At 36.3% G+C, this 22,046-nt stretch overlaps 1 protein-coding gene across 1 annotated transcript in view; it reads left to right on the top strand.

Moving 5' to 3' along the window:
* ADAMTS6 (ADAM metallopeptidase with thrombospondin type 1 motif 6) overlaps positions 1 to 14,357 on the top strand; it is a 159,621-nt gene extending 145,264 nt beyond the window's left edge. Inside the window, exons 21-24 of the mRNA XM_033086026.2 lie at positions 229 to 433; positions 3,923 to 4,099; positions 5,055 to 5,211; positions 10,560 to 14,357. Of these exons, the coding sequence (XP_032941917.1) occupies positions 229 to 433; positions 3,923 to 4,099; positions 5,055 to 5,211; positions 10,560 to 10,669 (649 nt within the window). The 3' untranslated portion in view covers positions 10,670 to 14,357. The remainder of the gene's footprint in view (positions 1 to 228; positions 434 to 3,922; positions 4,100 to 5,054; positions 5,212 to 10,559) is intronic.
* The last annotated feature ends 7,689 nt before the right edge of the window (positions 14,358 to 22,046 follow it).

Genomic DNA, 22,046 nt, shown 5'->3' with positions numbered 1-22,046 from the left:
AAAATTCAAAGTAGTGTTATTATTGGAAGATATGATTGCAGTGAGGCGTAAATTAAAATATTTAGCAAAAAGATCCATAAATTTCTACTTTATTTCACCATGAATGTGTGTATTGTCAAAAATTACTTCAGTTTAGTGATTGAAACTATTTGCATTTTTGATTTGTGCAATTATCAACTCTGTTAGTGAAATGTATTGACTGAGTCTCCTAACTGGGTTTTCACACAGATGGTTTATAGGGGATTGGTCAGAGTGCAGTAAGACCTGTGATGGAGGAATGCGTTCACGGACAGTTCTCTGCATCAGAAAGATTGGGCCCTCTGAGGAGGAGACGCTGGATGCTGCCAACTGCTTAACACACCGGCCTATTGAAAAAGAACCCTGCAACAATCAGTCCTGCCCCCCACAGTGGGTTGCTCTGGACTGGTCAGAGGTAAGGAAATTTCCCTGTGTTAGCTCACTGGTAATAGTGGAGGCAGGACCACTGACTGCTGAATATTAGTACATTTTCTGTGAGGACTTGCTAAATAAAGGATTAGTAAGAAAATTTTACAGAGGAGGTTTCACCTCTGCCTAATTGTTTTGTTTCCTGCCTCTTATGAAAATGCTCATAATCTACAGTGTGTCACTGTATCCTAAATTAGCTCCTTCTCTCCTGAAGATACCACATTCTGGTTACTCAAAGTAATTTTACACTCTGTTATCATATCCAGGCTTTTATGCAGCAAGAGCATGTAATAATTTTGAGCAAAATCATTCTAATATAGATTCAAATTCTGCTAAACTTCTGGTAGTGATAATTAATCAGGACTGTGAAAAAGTGCCGAGTTTCTTTCTGGTATGAATTTTATTTGTGTGGCTTGGCAGACTGTCTTGACTGATGATACCATTTTCACATAATGAGAAAAGTTGCTTGTTTTTATTCTGTTCATGGTTTCTAGAAATAAAATATAATACATAGAAGTCCCTATAGTAATACAAATTTAAACATTTTTTATATGTGTGTTTATATGAATTTCTGACAGAAGCATGAGAAGGAAAACAAGAGTAAATTTAAAAAATGAAGAGTTGAATACTCTTCCCATTGAAAACAATGGCAAACCTTGCTAATTTTCTCTGGAATGCAAGTTACGAAGTTTTCTTTTCATACTTAAAACAATGCATAATACATATAAAACAATTATAGAATTGTTTTATCAGCTTATGCATTTTTAACAATCAATAAAATTACACATTTTAAAAAATTTTCAGTGATTATTAACATGAAATTATTTTGGTCAGAGAAGCAAAAACATTTTGTTAACTTACTGGTTAGATGAAGTCCTTAGGAGAATTTAAATGTAGTTTTATCAAATTGAGATGAAAACTAAGGATGTCTTTCCCACTGCAATTTAGTCATTCTTAGGTAATGCCATAAGATTTTTCTCACTTTACTATAGCTGAGCTTTGGCAGAATTAACCTACCCACTCTAAATTTCCCCTTCTATATTTTTTAGGACAATTATAAAAAATATTCTAAGGATTTGTTGGGAAGGACCTTATCAGACAAGCATATATAATTGGACTTCATGACTTCCACAGAGGGAGTCAGAAATTCTAGAAGCATGTAGTAATGGAAGATCATTTTTCCTCATTTGATTGATCTGGATATTTTGTTTTCATTTTCTTTGGAAATGTAGGATCTTTATGTTAAATTTTAGTCATGTTTTTTATTTTTAGCCATTTGGTATTACTGAAGACAACCTATTTCCTTATTTCACTTCCGTTTCTGGGATTTAGTAGAATTTAGTAGAATTTTTACTATTACTCCACGGAAAGGTGTATAGCAATGTTGTTTTATTCTGGTACCAGTAGCTGGAAGGTGTTTCTCAGATGGCATCTTACACATGGATTAAAGATTGTATCTTCAAGCAGTACTAGAAGGAAGATGATCCTAAACTCAAAATATGGTCCTCAGAGTGCTGCTTGTTTGCTGACATACTCTAAAGGTTATGAAACCACATTGGGTTTTGTCATTTTGACAAAGTCATTTCAACATTGGCACTTTTATGTTTGTTTTGACAGACTGGTGTGATTTTTAGACACTCAGCTGGGAGGGAGCACATAGTTCTACTTCCTACTTAAAAAGTCATACATTTTGCATGAAATACATGTGAGAGAAAGTACTCATAATACTCCTTGGAGCCCAACTGATCAGTCATGATCATGACATTGAAGGCCTCACATATTAACTCTCATTGGGTTTTGGTCTCTGTTTATCATTAGTATTATTTGTGTAATTCTACCAGAGATCTTCTCTTACTTCCCCTCTTCGTCTAGTTTTCTAGTAGGCAGTGTGCACAAGATTTGAAGTCCCTTCAGTATAGGAACATTTGAAACTGTTTATTCCATATCAAAATTCTGAACACTGAACTACTGTTCAGATAAAGAGGCTGTACCTTGGTAGAAAAAGATTGACTAGGGTAGGAAAAAAGAGGTTACATTTTAAGGAAAGTGATTATATATCCATTTTATATTCTGGATTATGAAATCCAAATGCAAGAGTCGTCTTTTTGCAGCCCAGCTTAAGATCCTAAATCCAAGTGGAGATAACATTTGGAATAATCCTGTTCATTCCTTATGGACTAGCTTAGGTGCCTCCTTCTGGAGATTTTCTTCTTGTTCTGAAGTGTATGTAGATATGGATATAAAGTTGTACATGTTCATAGGGTACATCCTTATGCAATACTTGGAACTTCTTTAAAATTTCTATAAATTACTCAAAGATGCTTCAGGATTAGGCATGAAACAATTAAGCTTTTTACTCAAGTATTTTCTTTTAAAGAATCTTAGGAGGATTTTTTTTCCCCCCTAGCGATATAGTGAGTAGTTTTGGATGTGTGGAATGCTCTTTGGTATGTGACCTCTTGAATATTGCTCCAGTTCCACATAATGTTGTTCCCAAATAATGTTTTGTCTCTACATATTAAAAGGATTTCCAGTCTTGAACAGGTTAGCATAATCTGCATGTAATCTGCATCAGATAGTTTGTGCTGTCAGGAACTGAATCTGATCCAAATACTGCAGATATAGGTTAACATGCCAATAGAGGATTCTAAAATTGTGCTCACAGTATCTCATGTTAAAAAGAGACTGATTTGGGAAAGGGCTTGAGTTTTAATTTTGTTAGTGCTTGTGTCTTCCTCATTATGCAGCTGAGCTTCTGCGTGTGACTTGGTCAGTAGCAAAAAGGAAAGAGAAAGGCACTATGAGGAAAAATGGTGATCATCAGGCTTGCTTCTTTTCAAGTTGCTGTTTTATTGTCTGCTTGCTGTCAGAATTGCACAACAGTGATAAAAGGAGGGAAAACTGTGAAATCAGAATTAAAATTCGAATAGGAAAGGAGAGGAAAGCATGCACTGTCAGAGAGGGTACCATATTTTGATATATCTGAATGATGTGGTCTCTATGAAGTCAAGTATCGCATTTATCTTTCCTTTTGTATATTGGGGAAAAATGTGGTTTTTCCCTGTGAATAAAGTGAAATGGATAAGGACTGTACTAAGGTGATGCTAAGAACAGAAAGTCTTATTTTTAGTTATTGATATACTCAAATTTGTTTCATAATAGTATTACACGTGGCAGACCTTTCTACTTTGCAGCAGTGTTTTTCTTAAACCTGGCATAAATACTAACACTGTAGTCTAAATATAAACAGCAAAGAAAATCTAAAACTCAGACAAGCTTATACCTAATAAGACAATCTTCAGTCAGCTTGTTTGTGTTTCTAAAGATTTTAAAATTATTATTACTCTGTTGTGACTATAATTGAATTTTAAGTTCATAAATATATTGTCCTGCTTTACAGATAGCATTTCTGAGAGTTTTATTGGTGTATTACTGAGATGTAAATTATTGATTTACATGAACTTTTTTTTTTCAGTGCACACCAAAGTGTGGCCCAGGATTCAAACACAGAATTGTTCTGTGCAAAAGCAGTGATCTCTTAAAAACCTTTCCAGCTGCGCAATGCCAAGATGAAAGCAAGCCACCAGTGCGCATCCGCTGCAGTTTGGGCCGATGTCCCCCTCCTCGCTGGGTTGCTGGAGACTGGGGACAGGTGAGACAGTTCATGCAAGTCTTTATTGCTGTTAGTCTCACACATTAGCACCTTTTGGACTAAGGTGTCCCTGGAGATAAGAGATGGTTCCTATGGCTGAGGAAAACAAAAAGATTCTCCCCTTTTGTGTGTGTGTGTATATATATATGTATCTATGTATATCTGTCTCTGAAAAAATCACACTTTGAGATCAATATAATTTTTTAGATAAGGTGCATTGAGTTATATACAGGAAGCCAAATTACTCCAGAACAGGCTGATTAATGCTGCCATTATGAAGTGCTTCTAAATATGACTTACTATGTTTCCTTCTTTCTTTATGGTTTTTCATCTCATTAGTGATCAATGGCCTGCTTTTAGAATATTAAATAAATGAATAATTTTCTTTTTGCTGAGCCATTTTCCTCCAGTAAAAATGAAACATTTTAGTTTAATTAACTAGTGGAAAATGATTTGTGATATTACAGTCTAGTTGGCTTTTTAAATGGTGGTTCTTCAGATGCACTTTTATATTTAACTAATATTGTACTATAACTATTTAGTTACATAAATTAAAAATGTTTTGAAACAGCATAAGTCTATGTGTTTAAAAGATGTTTATTTTTCCCTTAAAAATAGTACTGTAGGAGATTTGAATTCTTGTTATTTTTCTTTATTCTAAAGTGTCGGTATGATATATGAAATAGAAAAAATGATATTCTTATATCTCAAATCTGAACTGTTCAGGGAGTCAATATTGCATTGCATTTTCTTTTCTTTGAAAGACAAGTACTCACATGTGTTGAAGAAATTCTGGAATATTTTATGATAATTCTTTTCTCACTTAATCAAACCTCTTCAGATGACTGTCTTCTTTAAAACTTGTGGATGTGAAGTGTTTCTCATTGCTTCCTGCTGCTTTATTTTATGTTTAGAAATTGGAAGCAGGGTCTTACATTTTTTTCTTCTTCTTTAGTGTTCTGCACAGTGTGGTCTTGGGCAACAGATGAGAACAGTACAGTGTCTCTCATATACTGGACAAGCATCCAGTGAGTGTTCAGAAACTCTCAGACCTCCATCAATGCAGCAGTGTGAAAGTAAATGTGACAGCACTCCCATTTCTAACACAGAGGGTAAGTCTGCCATCCTAATGTAGTTTATTCTGAAAAGAGTGAAGTGACATAGTCAGCATTACTGCATTGCTAAAAGTCTATATGACATCATCTCTCACGCTGTGAATGACTTTTTAAAAATTATTTTCTGATTAGTTATTGTAGTTCTATGGTAAAGTCAATGAAAATCTAAATACACACTGTTTAAAAAAATGCCCTGAAAAATATATAGCCTAAGTCATGGACAAAATACTATAGTTTGTATCGCTGATTTTCTAATCTCTTTATTGGTTCAAAGGAAATGTTCATAATAGCAGGGAGAGGATGATACACTTTTCATCCACTGATCTTCTCCCTGCCTAATCAGTGTTAAACACAACAATGTAGTGACAAGAAAGAGTAAATTCCACGTTCATTGGAAAACTGGGATCATAGATGTCATGCTAGTCATTCTTGCAAGAACAAGTCTGTTCTCTACACTTTGACATCCTTTAAGTTTCTTCTAGCTAACTTCTTTTTTTTTTATTTATAATGCCTATTCAAAATAATTAACTAACTTAATCATAACATATTTTTGGTGGAGGCTATATGAGATAATATTGTGAAAATAAATGCATTCACATTTATTAAATACTTTGGATCTGAATTTGTAAATGATCTAGGCCAAACTCCTAGGAAATGCTGACTTCAAAGTAGACTTGGAGTGCTAGGCAGTAAAAAATATGTTTCCTCATTGATTATAAAATTTAGAATAGTTGCTCATAAGTTCCATTTTGTGTGGAGGGAGAAAAGGAATAGAAAGTTCTCCAAACTATCAAGAAATTACAGCAAAAGCAGTCCTTCTAAAACACTTATTCCCTAAATTTTTATATTCCCTAAATTTTGAGTACTTGACTGCAATATTGCTAGCACTTCTGCTTTTAACATAACTAATGTCCATGCAGTATATAATTGAGTATTTTTGACACAGAATCTCCTAGTACACTGGAGTTTACTGTCCTATTTATGTGGAATAAATGCTCTGATTAAAATTTTTTAAAGGCGGGTTTGTCCTGCAGTCTACCCAGGTTTGGTGGTCATTCAATGCCTACTCTATCCATCAATGTCCATGCCACAGATTCAAAATTATTATGAAAGTCTGGCAAATAGATATGTCTGTGATGAAATGGGAGCATACTAAAGTAAATACACTGACAGTTCAGTGTATGAGCGCTGTAATTCACTATTCTTAGTAAATTTTTAATTTTAAGTAGAGGCTTATCATCTAATGATGTCATTTGAAAACATCTTCATACCAGGATTTTTCTTGGTTATTTTAATTTGCATTATTTCTCTTTAGTTCTCTCAAGAAATCTTTAAGCGATAATTATTAATCTAGGAAACTTTCTGCCTTTTAAATCTCAAAGGCTACATGATATTTTATTTCCAAACACAGATGTTGACTTCAGTCCAAATCAGGAATGTAATAAATTAATTATAAGTATATAAGTATATATTATATATATAAGTATAATAATTCAGTCCCAGTCTCCTCTTAATTTCCAGATGACAAGGTCATACTGTTATTTATAGTAATTACCCTGGTAATTCTCCAGTATTACCAGAAAATATGCTAATCTCTTATAGAAGAATGCAAGCGAGAGTTTTCTGTGTGTGATCTCTGTACACTGGGTGGCCTGAACTTCTCTGCAGTAGACCTGTGCAGTGAGTCTGTTGGTAATTGTGTTTTTAGGGACCCACACCTTCACTGGAGAATTTTTGGGATTCACAAATAGAAAATGTTGGAAAACACTTGTACTGTATTCCAGATGGTTGTCAGTTCTTTGGCCTTTGGCTCCTTTCTGACAGTCACCCAGGATCATTAGCACAGTTAGAATGAATCAAAGAGAAAAAGATATAGCACAGTACCTTCTGAAGGATACAGTTCCCAACATATTGCCTCTTAGTGTCCCATTTTTGTTTATGTGCCACAATGGAGGTATTTATCTCAAAATTCATGTAACAGTTTAAAATGCTTAGATCTTTTCAGTAGATTGTTTTGCAATCTGTGAAAGACTAAGGTTGCCCTATCTCAAAATTAGGCAAAAATTCCATCTTCAAGGTACTTTTTTCAATACTTGTAGAAGTATTTCTTAAATATATATTTTCTAATTGATACATTTTTTACAACTGCTCTTAAATAGTGAATATGAGAAGCACAAACAGAATTTGCAGAATAATGTGTGCGTTTGACACCTTTTCTGCTTTAAAAAACTCTCCTTAGACACAAGATGAGCTGATATCTCTCTGTTCAGTAAAGTATCAGCCTTTAAACAGAAGGGCTTATCTTTTTCACCATCCTAGAGATGATGGAAAGATTTCAAGAGCTAACCAATCCTGAAGAACGCAATTTTTGGAAAAGTAGTGTTTTCTGGGAGAAATTTTACAGCTCTGATATTTCGTCATGAATGTATTATTGAGTGGGGTGTACTGTGCCTCTGTGCTTGCTTCTGTCACTCAGCAGGTACAGTGGGATGTGATCTGACTATCAGTATTTGGGTTTCAAGGAAGGAGTCAGGGGTCCCAGAGGGAGGGTTTGTCCACGTGTGTGTGTGTGTAGCAGAGCATACTTGCCCATACATGAGGACTTTGTCTATATGCCACTCATAGCACTGCCTCATTGCTTTGGGTTCCATTGTGGGGCAAAAGCAACTTCAGCAGCAGCACACTGGTTTGTGCTGGTCAGGTTATCTAGTCAGATTATCTGGGCTATCTCTTCCTGTTTCAAACCCCAGAAAACCTGATTCCCTTTGCTTGCTGAATGCCTATGCTCACAGACTATGGAGCTGTTCAACAATTTCTTAGCAATTTAATTTTGCTACCCAAAGATAAATTCATACAGGGTTTTGAGGAAGCTTGAGCCACTCTACAGTATAATGATCATATTGATAAAACTTGGAAAAGTTTTCTTTGGAAAAGTATGGCTGTTCACATAAAATAAGGGTCAAAACTTTTGGAATACAAAATTACTAAAAGAAAGTTACACTGAATCGTATCATATTTTACATGTGCTTTAGCTCTGGGGTTTTCAAAATTTCATTAGTGATTTAGAATATTGTACATGTGGTTTTGATGGGCTGCCGCTGATGAGGGTAATGTTACATTTTCTGCTATGAACTACAAGCATCATCTACCACACCAATTGAAATATATTCAGAATTATTCTATTCTCTTAAAAATATGCATGTATGCTGTATCTAGACTGCTAAGCCCATCTAAAACTTTACCTGAAAAACTGTTTTGTCAATTTGTATGTAATTTCAGTTTTTCTTGTGTTTTATATGATATGTCTTTGCAATTTCTTTGTCTGGAGGCACAGTGACAATTTGTCATTTTTTAAAATGTAAAATTATAGTTAATATCATGATATCTCCTGATCTAGCCACAAAATTCAGCAATGCAGAGTTTGTAAATGTAGCTTACTGAAAGTTACTAACTTGTTACTAGAAACAAAAGGAACTCTGCTAAACCTTCTCCATTCAACCACAGTCCTATGAATAATAGGCTACTTCATCAGCCACCGTATTTATTTCAAAACTGATTTTTAGAACAGAAGTTGTGAGAAATTTTCAGAATATTCTCTCATTGCTGTCCAAGTAGCATCAGCTGAACAGGGGCCAGTTTTACTCAAGAGAAAACTTGAGTTTTAAGTTTAAGTTTTTAATTTTTAAGTTTTTAATTTAAGTTAACTTGAGTTTAACTTAAAAGAAACATGAAAAAAGATGATTCAAAATCCTCCTTTTAGCAAAAATGAAATTAGTGGCTTTACTTGTATTTAACTAAACACAGTGTGTTTTGGGGTTATTTTTGGGACTGAGTGAACATTTTATGTCTTGTTAGATCAAGTGAACCTTTTTATTTTTCACTTCATTTATAATGCACCATCTGTCTCTCTTATATTCCCAGTCTTCACAAACATGAGGACCTGAAATATTTCTGGAAGAGACTTGACCTCTTTTGTGAGGAGTTTTTGAAAGTCAGTTAAATACAGTGACCATGTGTGGCTGCTGGTAGAGAAATATATGTTTCAGCCAGCTACCCACAATGTCTTTTCTCCTGTCACTCAATTATATTTCCATTAAGAATTAAAAAATTAGAAAAGCAGTATATAAAAAATCACGTAGGTGGAGTGAAAGAATTGCAATGAAAGTGCTATATCTGTGTTAATGAAATGAAAGTTTAAATAATTTCCTAACTGCTCCTTGCTTAGCTAAAGCATGCATATTACCATTATCAGAAATAATGCTCAGACCTGTAAGTTCAGCCTTATTAATACTTTCCTAGGTTAAAGTACTAAAAATTCTCATCTACATTCAATTTACTACTACAGTATGCTTACAAGTGTTAATCTACTATCTAACGAATCTACTATCTACTAATCTAACACCCCGTCCCAGAGCAAGAATAATGTACTAGGAGATTATATGGAGACTGATGAGCTGCAGAACCTGAGTGTATCACTGAGTTCTCAGATGTAGGTCTTTCTCCAGCTGTATCAGGATAAGAACTGAGTAGGGACCAGAGTATCCCATTCCCCATTCCCGCTTTCTTTCTACAGATGCAAAAAATGAGCCAGAGAAGAACTACAGCTCCTGTAATGTACCCACAAAGTCACTTTATATGCAGTTTGTTTGGGATGCAAAAGAATGAAACGTTCCTGCATGGGGTTCAGTTCTGTTCTCCTTTCCTGGGAAAGCTACCTGCCAGCACAACAGGGCAACTGAGGCAGTAAGCCCAGCATATCGGGAAAACACAACTTTGGAAAAAAATGCTTTTATGTCTATTACAGACATAAAAATAGCTTTCCTTCTAGCATAAAATAAATTGTGGATGTGTGGAACCAAGCCTAAAGTATAATCCACCATTCAGTTTGGTCACTGAACTCACCCTGTTGGTACCATTATTCATAACACTTGTGTAATTTTCTCCATTCCTGTTAGCTGCAATGCTCATTCTGATATAAGGATTCTTACAAATGCACAGGTGTGGTGTTAAATAGTGTGAATCATGATAATGATAACTTCTCATGGATGAATGAAATAATGTAAAAAAACCCTCTCACATTTTCTAACTGTGTGAAATGATCACTTATTCCAATAAATGATAATTTTTCCAAGGCACAGACTGCGCACTTCTAAATTTCTTACAGCCCTGCAAACATTTTTATGGCTTTTAAAATTTGCAGTATTGCACACACTAGACTGTACTAGAAAGAGTAGTTACAAAGAAAGCGAGGTGGATGTAGAGAGTAGCATGTTAAGCATCAAATTTTCTTTGTACTGTAATCTGTATTTCTGATGTTTTTTCTCTTTAATGTTCTTAATTATTAGAGTGCAAAGATGTGAACAAAGTGGCATATTGCCCACTGGTGCTGAAGTTCAAGTTCTGTAGTCGAGCATACTTCAGACAGATGTGCTGCAAGACCTGTCAAGGACACTGACCCACAGGAAGCAGAAGAATGTGCCTTGTTATTATCATTGTGGAAGAGTGTCCATCGAAGAGAGCCACACAGCGGAATGAGATTGACGTCCTTGCAAATGCATTACCCTGTGGAAAACATAACCACTGGTCAGCCCCAGCTGACAGGATTTCAATATTATTTTAACTTCTGTGAAGTGGATTTATTAATCCAAAGTGCTGGACACAGTATGAGGGGATCCCAAATTTGAAAGATTCACACAACACACATAGAATAGCTTACTGTGGAACATTTGTGTTCTTTTGACTAAATCAAATAGTCTGTTTACATCCTTGGACCATTAAAATAACTTTTATTATGGACTTAGCAATGACACTGAATCCATTTCTATTTAAAACTGTTTAAAATGTAGTTCTTATGAGTAGGTCTACTATGGAAGTAAAGAAGAATCAAAATAAAAAGTTAAGTCATAGCTTAAAAATCTTAACTATTTTATCTCTTGACACAGCACCACAATTTAAATTATAAAATGAGCTTGGAAATGTTATTTAAGGAGCAGAAATTTTTTTAGAAAAAGAAGTATTTTTCCTTCATTCCGCCTATTTCCCTTTGGAGTAATCCATATTTCCTGAACACTGCTGTGAGCCATATATAAAACTATACTAAATAGAACAACCACGAGGGACTTAGTTTTAAGAGGTGCAACAGTTATTGCAGTAGTGCACGAAATACAAGTGTGCTATGAAACAAAATGAAATCTTCATTGCAGGTTTATAGCCATTTTACCATTGTACAAGTGAAGCAGATTTCCACTGAAAGGAACATATTTCAGTATCATGGGGGAGGCAGACTCCAGCAGTGGTGAAGACTGGATTGCCAGTGCCTTCACAACTACCATAAAAGTTGTTTAGGACTTACACTTTGACTCTAGCTCACTTTTGTTTACAACACCAGCCACAAAGAAGAAACAACTTTGTGGGCTTCTAGATCTGGTTTATGTATTAGCTTTGATTCTCCAAAACTGAGGAATTTGAATGCAAAAGATAAGCATACTGTGTAATAGCAACAATCCTTTGCAAAGCTGAAAGTCAAAATGGATTCCAGATGTTCCCTCCTTTGATGCCATAGCAAAGGTATTGTTTATGAGAAGGAATATGTAAATGTTCTGTTCAGGAGACTGCATCTGAGTGGCAAAGATTGCAACCAAAGAGTGAGTGAGTCATGGAGGTATCTAGGTTCTGTTCAAATGAGAAGTCAAAAGTGTGCTTGAGCCGGTTGGACTGTCAGGAGTAAGGCACACTGGAAAAGGGGTGGCTGTAGTGAATTCTGGCCCCCTTTACCTATATGGCCAGGTACCTATGTAAAGCTGCACCATATTTAAACCAAGGGGAAGCTTTCAGCAGAACAAAGTCATGCCTCTAAATTACAAGCCAGATGCCTTAACTCTTCGCGCTGCCATGCTCCACTTATTCACATTACCTTATTTTTAATATTCACCAAATACTTTGCATTTTTAAGAGTGAAATTAAACTTTTTAGGCAAGTAACAATCAGGAATATAACATTAAAAAGTTAATTGTTATGCTCCTCTTCCCCTTCACTTTTCAGTAACAGACTCAATAAGGAGATGAGGGAAGTAGGTATTTCTTTATAATATTATATTGTACTTGAACATTTTCTTTTTGCAACAGGTACTTCATGAATGTGATTTTGTGTCCAACTATGATTCCTTTGTTGTAAAGCAGTTAAAATTATGTGAACAATAATGTGTTACAAATTCTAACTCAAATAGCACTTTTTAAAAAAAGGTAATCTTTTCAGTGAAAAATAATTTCAAAATAGAGATTGAAGTGTACCAATGTATTTTACCAATAACAAACCAAATATATTGCACACTACTTACTAATGTGAATTAGCATGGAACAATAGATATTGTTAAGAGGACTCATGCTATGAAATCCCCCCAACATATTGACAATCTGTCAAGGAGTTTTGTGTAGCCACATGTCTGTACTCATGACCATCAAATTCCTGTCATCTGCTACCTCTTGCCAGTATTTACTCTTCTGTACGCTTGTGACCAGTGGAATTAATTTTCACTTGGCTTGCATGTATTCACATATGCTTGTTGTCTGTTACTCTCATCACCATGTAAACAGCTCCTGTTAAAACTGACACCAGTAGATCAAAAACATCCCAATTTTTGGGAGTTGCACATAGAGATTAAGGGCAGTATGTAGTCCTTGTCTGTTAAGTGAATTGACTTCCTATATCCTTTTGATAGAATGCCTTGGTGCTAACATGCCCTGGTTAGATCAGAAGTATGATGAAAGGGTAAGGGGTTGTTACAATATTCCCTAAGTAAGAGGCCTCTTTGTATCAAGGTCCTGTTTTCTCCAGGGCATGATTTTGTTTATCAGCTAATGTGTCATTTCAGCTATTGAGAAAAGGGTTTTCTCTGTATTGAAAAGAAACCTTTTTTTTTACCTCACTTAGGACATGAAAATTGTAAGGAATGTTTCCAAAGACACATTTTGCTCTCTTACTGGTGCTAGAACACCGGGGATTCTGATGTTTACTCTGCAATATAACGGCACTGAGGTTGGAATTTAAAGAGCTGCCTGGAGCAATGTTGAATTGTATTGTTAAAGGGAACAAAACACAGAATGTATATGGATTTACAAACTAAGCAACACTACAGACTAAGACTGAAATATGAAACCTTATTCAAATAAAAATGATTGGTTTCAACAGCACAGTTCATTGCTGCTGCTACACTGTAGCCATCTATATAATCTTAAGCTAAATAGTGATATATTCCTAAATAGTGACAAAAGGAGTCTTTGTGCAGGCTATAATTATGACAGACCTAGAATCAAATAGTACAATACAAGATGCAGAAACCTGGTGCCAGTACTTCCACTGAGCAATACTATCGGCTGATAAAGATCAAAACAGAAATAAAAATCTAAGATTAATCCTTCAAGGTGTATACATCCAAAATAGTCCATTTCGTTAGGAACTTTATAAAGGAGTGAATGTCACATAGATATCCTTAATAATACAGACTGAAATTACCTTTGTATTATTGTGATTAGTTGCTTATTATTTTATACTCAGTATTAATGTGGTACACTGTTACTTTATTATTATTATTTTTGCTTTTGTAAATTATATTCTAATTTATTGTCATGTTTCTTAACACTTGTTCTACATTCATTCTCCTGCTTGTAATAAAAACAAAAATATTGTAACACTTGATGCAGTGAAATTCCACACCAGGCACAGATTTGTTTTTAACATAGATAATTTAGTAAAATAAAAGTGCGGCTTTTAAGATTGATATCCATGGTACACTTGTCTCTTCCCTGACTTACAGTTACTAGAATTCTGTATGCTTATTGTTTGTTTCATCCAATGCATCAAAATATATATAAGGTGTCTTCTTTGAAGTAACATCTCTGTTATGCTAGAATCCTGTCCTGGGCAGCAATAATATTTGTCATATATAAACAAATAAGGAAATAACAAAAAGGAAAAGTCAAGAATATGGTCATGTACGTTATTAAGTAATATTTTAGCCTAAGCAGTAATGTAGATCAAGAATTAATGGCAGCAAAAATATTCTGTACTTCTTGGAGTTATTTCATTTACAGACAGTCAATAATAACAATAAAATGTCCTTCTTGCATTGAGCATTTAAGGTTTTATCTGAAGTTTATCTGAAGCCATGGTCTTTTTAAATATAAAGAATATAGTGATTTCAGTAGACTTGATGCTTGGGTAACTGTTGATGAGAAGTGCTTCGTTTCTTACCTAGCACAGTATAATTAACTTACTATGGAAATCTCTGATCAAGTCCTATGAAATAATTCTTATTTCTGAATTAAAATCTAGTTTCTGGTTTAATAAACATAAACACTCTACTCTTGTGAATAAGATGTTAAAGAAAGTACAGAGAACCTTAAATGTATTGATGAGGTGTTTATTGATTTTGATTATTCTTTGTTATTCTATTTACAAATAAGGATGCAAAAACCAATTTCTTTTTAAAAAAATATGGGTATTTCTATCTGTGCTTGATCACAAAATTTTACTGCCCTTCAGATCAGAAGTTAAAGATGGAGAAGTTTTAGTAAATAACACAGTTTAGTGACAGTTTTCTCTGTCATTGTAAAGCTGTTGACTTTCCTCCCATACATTCACACTGTAAGTTTCCCATTATTGTTCAGTTCATAGTGTTGTTTTTTTCCCACTGGAATAGTTGTGTTTTGTATTATAATGACAGACTGAGAACACTGAAATGGATGTGTTTCTCCCTCCTTTTCTCCTGCTACCTTAAAACTGACATAACCCACGATGACTGTAGAATTCCTGACACAAAAAAATTCCCTCCAGTCTTTTTTAAATGCGTTTTTTTCATCAGAATTTCATTCTGGGGCCAATCCTATTATAATTCTCTGTTACTCTTTTTAATTTTATTTCTTGAGGAAAAGAGCACCATTTTTACTCGAGATACTGGTTTTCCTTTCCCTGACTTCCCTTTTTGTACCCCAAAACTGCTCCTTCTAGAATATACTTACTGTTCTATCTGAAGCTCTCTGTTGTACAAGAAGCATTTCTACATATCCTCTGTAGAATTCTGAACAGGCTTTGATTACTCTCCTGACTTCTTTATTATTTTTTTACTGTTACTCCAACTAACACTTGTGATTCATCTGGATCCTCTTCTGCAGAGGTTTAGTGCAATGGACTGTGAGCCTCCTCATCTGGAGGCAGTCAGTCATCAGTCCAAGAATCTTGTAGAAGGCCATTACTAAGCTGAGGCTGTCATTCTGCAAGAAGTGACACCCTATCTGGCTGTTTTCCCTTCCCCACAAACAACGACTAGGTGGAAAGGATGGATGACTGCTTCTGTGTGGTCCCTCCAATCTTCATTCTAGACAGAATGGTGTAAGAGCATTTCCATGCAGTAATCAGAATGAAATCCCAAACAGATTTATAAGGGCTCAGTCAGCCACAGTACAAGGTTCATTACAGAACTAGTGAATTGGTCATTTCCCAAGTGTATTTGGTTCAGCTAAAGTGGAAGTTCATGTCCAGTTTAGGAAAATGAGCCACTCAAAATGTGGGGTGGTGTACATTTAAGGATATTGCACGCCTTAGTGGGGTGGTGTATGTTTGAGGATAATGCATCCTTTAAACTGGCATGCCACCTAAGCACCACATGTCATTTATTTTGTTCTGTTTCTGCACAGGACTGACATTTTCATTAAGCTGGACAGCCTACAGGACCCAGTTTATGTTCAGAGGTCATATAGCTGCCAGTCAGAAAATTATTGAAGTCTATCCTGGAGAGGTTATATGTATTTCTGCATTAAGGATTGGAAGATTAAATTTCTACAAACAGGAAGGCCTTTTCAGAGAAGATCTATCAAGATCAGTAAGTAATTTAGTACTTTAGTACTAAACTTTAGTAATCCTGTTTGAAATAAATTAATCAGATCACAGCTTGAGATAGAAAAGGAAGTGTTTTGGAAGCTAGAAGTGAAGACTCAGCCAGTAAGTGCTCCAGGCTTCAGTTGCTATGACCACACAGAGAGATCAGATTTGGCCTGGCTGATAAGGAATAAGCTGTGGATTTTGGAAATTAGATTTCTTCATCTGCATCAAGACAAGTGTATTTGTTTATTCATCACCCCAGCCCCACCTTGACATCAAAGTCTACAAATGTGCACACTCTTGCAGTGTTTATAACACAACAAAATTATCACTCACATTGTTTGAAAAACCTGTCTTGCAATATGATCTATCTTTTGCGATGAAGATCAATCTTCTGTGTAGAATCTACCTACCCTTAGAAGCAATGCTGAGTAATGTTTCTGCGTCACATTTCATCTTCAAATTACCTGTTAGGTAACATTTCTGGTGTGGGAATATCTTCCAATTATATCTCTATGAAAAGACCAAGACCCACCATAGGGATTTCAGAAGACATACTTCAGTTGAGAATTAATTTTAAGTTGTTATTGTCGCATTTGTTCTGAGGTCAACTATGTTTTATTAGGCAAATAATTTACAGAAGTGCAGTGTGCTTGTTAGGGTCACTGCCTTCTAACGTCTTTGAACACTGACCAGAAATAGGGGCATGACCTTGTGCATGAATGACAATGTGTAGTTGAAACGTTTACAGTCCATTTCCAGGACATTCTCTTTCATTCCTCAGACTCCAGTCTTCAGAATCCACACACTGGTACAGGATGTCTCTTCCCTCCATCATCTCCTCCCCCTGGTGGCTGTTTCTCCTCTTACTGCTTTAACACATCCGTGCATCCCATATACAGCAGTACTGCTGTTTTTGATCAGATATTTTAATGTGAATGTTTTTGAGAGTTTTCATATCCCTAATTTAACACAGTTATTTGTTAAAAATACTCGTTGTATGGTGGTTTTGTGAATTGTTTATTGAAGTGTAAAACCAAATATAAAATCTAAGAATTGCAAGAAAAAAGATCTAGAAACACATTAATTATTTTTAAAATAGTAGTCCAAGTAAAAATAATATTTATTTTTTTTTTCTACTGCAGGAATTAGAAGTTAGAGTACCTCAAGGTACTTTTTTCCTATTACCAAAAAAACTGAGTTAGAAGTGAATACAAACAGGGAGAACCAAGCCTCTCTTAGACTCAGATTGTCTTTCACATGTAGCCTTTGTATTGAAATGCATTATCAAAACAAGACCTTCTGCAGCAAAAAGGAATCTCAAACATCTCATTTGGCCTTTCTGGCTCAAAGTCTCCTTAGAAGTTTATTTACCTAAGATAAGGTTACATTGTTGAAACTATCCTGTCGATTAGCAATAACATTTGACTTCATATGTACTATTCTTCAAAAGCATTTTGTCAAGGCTAGGGCTTGTAACTGATTTTCTAGAGAGGAGGGAAGGTATGATGGCTATAATTACATATATCAATTCACTATATCTTGCTCATAGTTCTTGTGAAATAAAGTGCAGAATGGCCTATTTAATTAAAAGAGGAAAAATATTAAACTGCATTTTATACTAGCTTCAAGAAGAAAACACAAGGTAAAAATATTCCAATTTGATTTTCAGTGAGGTTTAAGAAGCAGGCTCAGCACTAGTTGCTCACTGCACTGTAAAATGTTTGTAAAGCTGAAGACAAGTGATCTGAAATCTATTTCCATGTAGAGTTTGGGATTTTTAAACTCTGTTATCCTAATCCATCTAGGAAAGGTCTCAAGCACTAAGACGAACACCTTTCTGTAAAGCATCCCCCCAGATCTGCAGATTTGCTATGCTGGTCTTTTCCCACTTCTTGCAGTTGTGTGATCACAAATTGCAATGAGAGAAAGACTAAGAGTGATGGGTTTGTGGCCTTGGTCTCACGGCTGTGGATGTGTCCCCTCAATCCCTGTCTCCTCTAGCTGCAAAACTGCCATGTTTCCCCCCACAGTGCGAGCAAAACAGATTTCTGGCATCACAGGCTTGCCGCCTGCTCATCTGCAGTATGGGCAGATGCTCTTGAAAGCCTCAGTGGACGAATGTGGCATCGGGTATCACAGGTGCCTTGGACAGGCACTGCATAAAATTGGTTCCTGGGGACTGTGGCCTTTCTATCCCCTGGCTTTCATGGTGGGGACAGGGTTGCAGAGCATCTTTCTGATCTGGCCAGCAGCCAGCTCTTGGTCTGCACCAGCAGATGTACCTCAGCCCTTTGTTGTGGCTCAGCTGTGGCTTGTGGCTGCTCAGAGCTGCAGCCAGGATGGATGCTGGAATGCTGGAATGTGCAATTCTGTTATAGCAGCAGGCAAGCCCTGGTGTCATGGTGTGGAGAGCTGCTGAGCACTGAGCTGTGGCTGGTCTCCTCTATGAGTGCCTGGCACCCAAGGGGAGGCTGAGAGCTGGGCATGGTTCGTGGCTTTGGTTCAGGGAGCCCTGAGTCTGGGGAGCAGTGCTTGGGCCAGGCTGAGCAGCAACCTCTGCACAGCCTCCAGCTCACCACAGCCACCCCCTCAGCTGGAGAGGGGAAGGGACTGCCACAGCGAGCAGCTGCAACAGCTCCAAAGGGAGAAAGAAGACTCTGCATGGGAACAGGATGGCTTGAGCTGGAAGGCAGAAGGCCCATGCCAGTGGTTTTGAGGGAGCTATACTGGGGCTGCTGATTTTGGGAAAGCTGTGGAAGGGCCATGGGGTAGGAAGAAAGAGTGGGGCCATGAGACAGAGCTGGGGGTGTGTGAGGAGCTGAGGAAATCTCAGCAAGGGGATTTTTGGGGCAAGAGTTAGGTGAATAGGTCAAGACCACAGGTCCCAGACAGAGGTACCCCTACAGAGGAGAGGACGCAGCTTTTGTGGGTAGATGGAATGCAAGAAACTCACAGAAACACCTTGAGCTCAGAGACATCACTTGCAGAAGGTCAGTCACCAAGGTGGACAATAGAGAGCCCTTGCAGAGCCTGCAGAGATAGGGAGACTCTTGGTCAGTTTAACCCCTTTGGCAAACACCTCAAATGTTATACATACTATTAACAAAAGAAGTATGAGTCTCTCAGTGACTTGCAACAGTGAGCAGAACTCTATACCAGTTTGGATAACCTGTTTTAATCGCCCATGCTGTATTTAGCAGATGAGTGAATTGAAAATGATCACAAAAAGTAGCAGTTGCAAAAATCATGTAAATTTGTCTGCCACAAAGACAACTGCATTCTTGAATGCCAGATGCTCACTGGGTCCTGAGTAATTCTGCTGAACTGATGAACAAATGCTTACAGGGTGTGTTGACTCTCAGCTGGTAATCAAGATAGTGAAGGACTGCCAAGAGGTATGTTGCTCATTAGAAGTATGACACTTACAGCCTTCAAAACAATGAACCTTGAATCTCCTTTGAAAACAAAGGAGAGAAGTAACATGTTTTGGTAACTTAGGACTGAAATTTTGATCATTCCTCTGTGGCTTAGGAAACTTGATTACAAAAGCAGTGACCTTGCATAGGGTGTCCAGAGTTGTGCAATAGAGTCTTGTGGTTACATGTGAAGTCTCAGCTTGATTTTGCTTGTGTTTTCCTTATTATACCATGTATATCATTCAACAATATGTGTACATCTTTGTTTTGATTAAATTCAGGCTGGTTTTGGAGGTGTGGCCCATTATTACCTGGATATAATGTATAGAAGTTTGGAAAGGGTTGGACAGACACCAGCCCTACTGTGCAAAAACCTTGAGCCAGGATTCAGAAAAAAATCATGCAACTGTCTGTGAGAAGAAACCACCAAACCAAAATCAAACTTCTGAGTTACAATTCTCTTATTAGCCTTTTTCTAAAGTCTTATGGTTTGCTTGTTTCATATTTTCCTGCTCTGTATACTGAGGAAAGCCAGAACATTACTTTCTAAGGGGCAGAACAAAGGTGGGAGACTCAATGGCTAGATTTATGCAACTAAACTGTCCTTCAGTAGAAAACACAAATATTTTAACACGTTGTAATACTACAAGAGCTAACTGATTAAGAACTAAATACTCAATTACACTTCTAAGAAGTGCCTCAGTGAAGGCAACTTTTGCAAAACTTTAAGCTTTCACTCCCATTTTACAAAAATAATGACCTGACTTAGGAAAATACTGCTTCCTTCTGGGTCATTCTAAGGGATTGTCCTCCAGCTGGAAACTCTCAGAATACAGGGCAAAGTACTGATGTTCTCTTTGTGATCTGCTAGGAAGGAGAAGGCTGCAATACCAGCTATGTACTAATTAGCTATGTACTACATCAGCATCAATCCAACTTAAATAACTTCTTTCAAGAAGATGCCCAGTGAACCTGAGCTTGTGGTCTGCTGAAGGATTCCTCAGAAGGTACACAAGCAGTGTTGTCTTCATCCTACAATCTTGCTGTGCCAGAGAAGGTGAATCTGGCCCAAAGTCAGAAAACTGATCATTCATAACCAGGTTTGAGTGGACATACACAAAAGCAGTGCCTTTGGCTTCCATTTGGGCTGATTTTCCCCCCCCCACAAATATTTTCTGGAAGGAAAGATAGAAAAAGTGGCTAACTTTGTCTTGGTAATACAATACCAAAAGACAGTAGATCATAATATATTAATCTTCCTCAAGGTCTCATTCTTAATCAAGGCCTCTGTTAATTATGTCATCAAGATTTGCCCAACTGAGACTGTAGATACATCTGCTATAAATAGTTGCAGAGCGGCTTGAGGCCGACATAGCATTGTTCCAAACCAATTTTTAAGCCGAAAAACGTACTTTTTATTAAAAGGTTGAGAAACAGTGGATTCCTGTGCATCAGTAAATGTAATGAGTAAAGTATGTAGAACTAATTATAGTAGAGCGTTTATTACAAAGCAACTGTTTAAAATATTGAGAAAAAAAGAGCAGTAAATCACACAGACACAATTTAAAATCGTTTCTAGTAAATAAGCATGGAAAAAACCCCTCAAGCTAAAACATCTTTTGCTGTTTAGAGGCAGATAATCCATTCTTAGTCCAGTGCACAAATTTGATTTACAGTGAGTTTCAAAATATTTATCTTCTTTTTAGGGTTTCCATCACTGTCTAAGCCAATAGCCTGCTGTGTTTGAAAATGTCTGGGCAGTAATTATAATTGTTTTTAAAGCTATTTTGGAAAATAGTGAGCTTTTCTGTATTTTGTAGATTTAAGGAATGCAATTATCAACATTGTATATATAATCCAAGTGACCTGCTGGCTTCAGAAGCTCAGACCCATAGAAAAAAATTAACAACAGCAAAATGTTTGTTTAATTTTTGTTCTGTAGTTGGTCAGTGCTAGGTGAATTATGTTATAGCCAGTTTGGCAATAATATGATTAAATAACAATTCCATATAAGTACATAACAGTGTTGAAGTAAACATACAAGGAAAAGAATGATTTTTCTCGGTGGATAATCTGACCCATTTTCATATGTCAGTATTTGATGAAGTACTGTGCTGATATGATGGTATCTGGGTACTCCTGTGAGTCATCCAAAACTATTTGTTAACAGTTAGATCTGAAAACTCAACACAAGGTAATACATCTTAGAAACTTGTACATAAATAAGTTAGATAAAGAACTGAGTTTTCTTTAGTGTTGTTCATTATAAACTGATAGAGATCTTTCCCAAACGATTTTGTCTCCTATTTCTTCTATTTAAAAAGAAAGCTGCATTAGTTTCCAGACTGAATATCCTTTTCTGATAGGCATCTGTTGAAGAAGTTCTAGGGTGAGGAGATTTGAAGAATATGCTGGAATTTCAACTTCAATTAAAAAAAAAAAAATGCAGCACAAGCAGCATTTCAGACAGAACTAAAATTACAAGTCAGTCTCTAAAAGCTGTTAGCAGTCTTCTTTAAAAATAAATATCCACTAGGA

The sequence above is a fragment of the Catharus ustulatus genome, chromosome Z (genome assembly GCF_009819885.2).
Source record: "Catharus ustulatus isolate bCatUst1 chromosome Z, bCatUst1.pri.v2, whole genome shotgun sequence".
Classification (NCBI taxonomy): Eukaryota; Metazoa; Chordata; class Aves; order Passeriformes; family Turdidae; genus Catharus; species Catharus ustulatus.
Note: the sequence above shows the minus strand (reverse complement) of the source record. Positions and strands in the feature narration are given on the sequence as shown.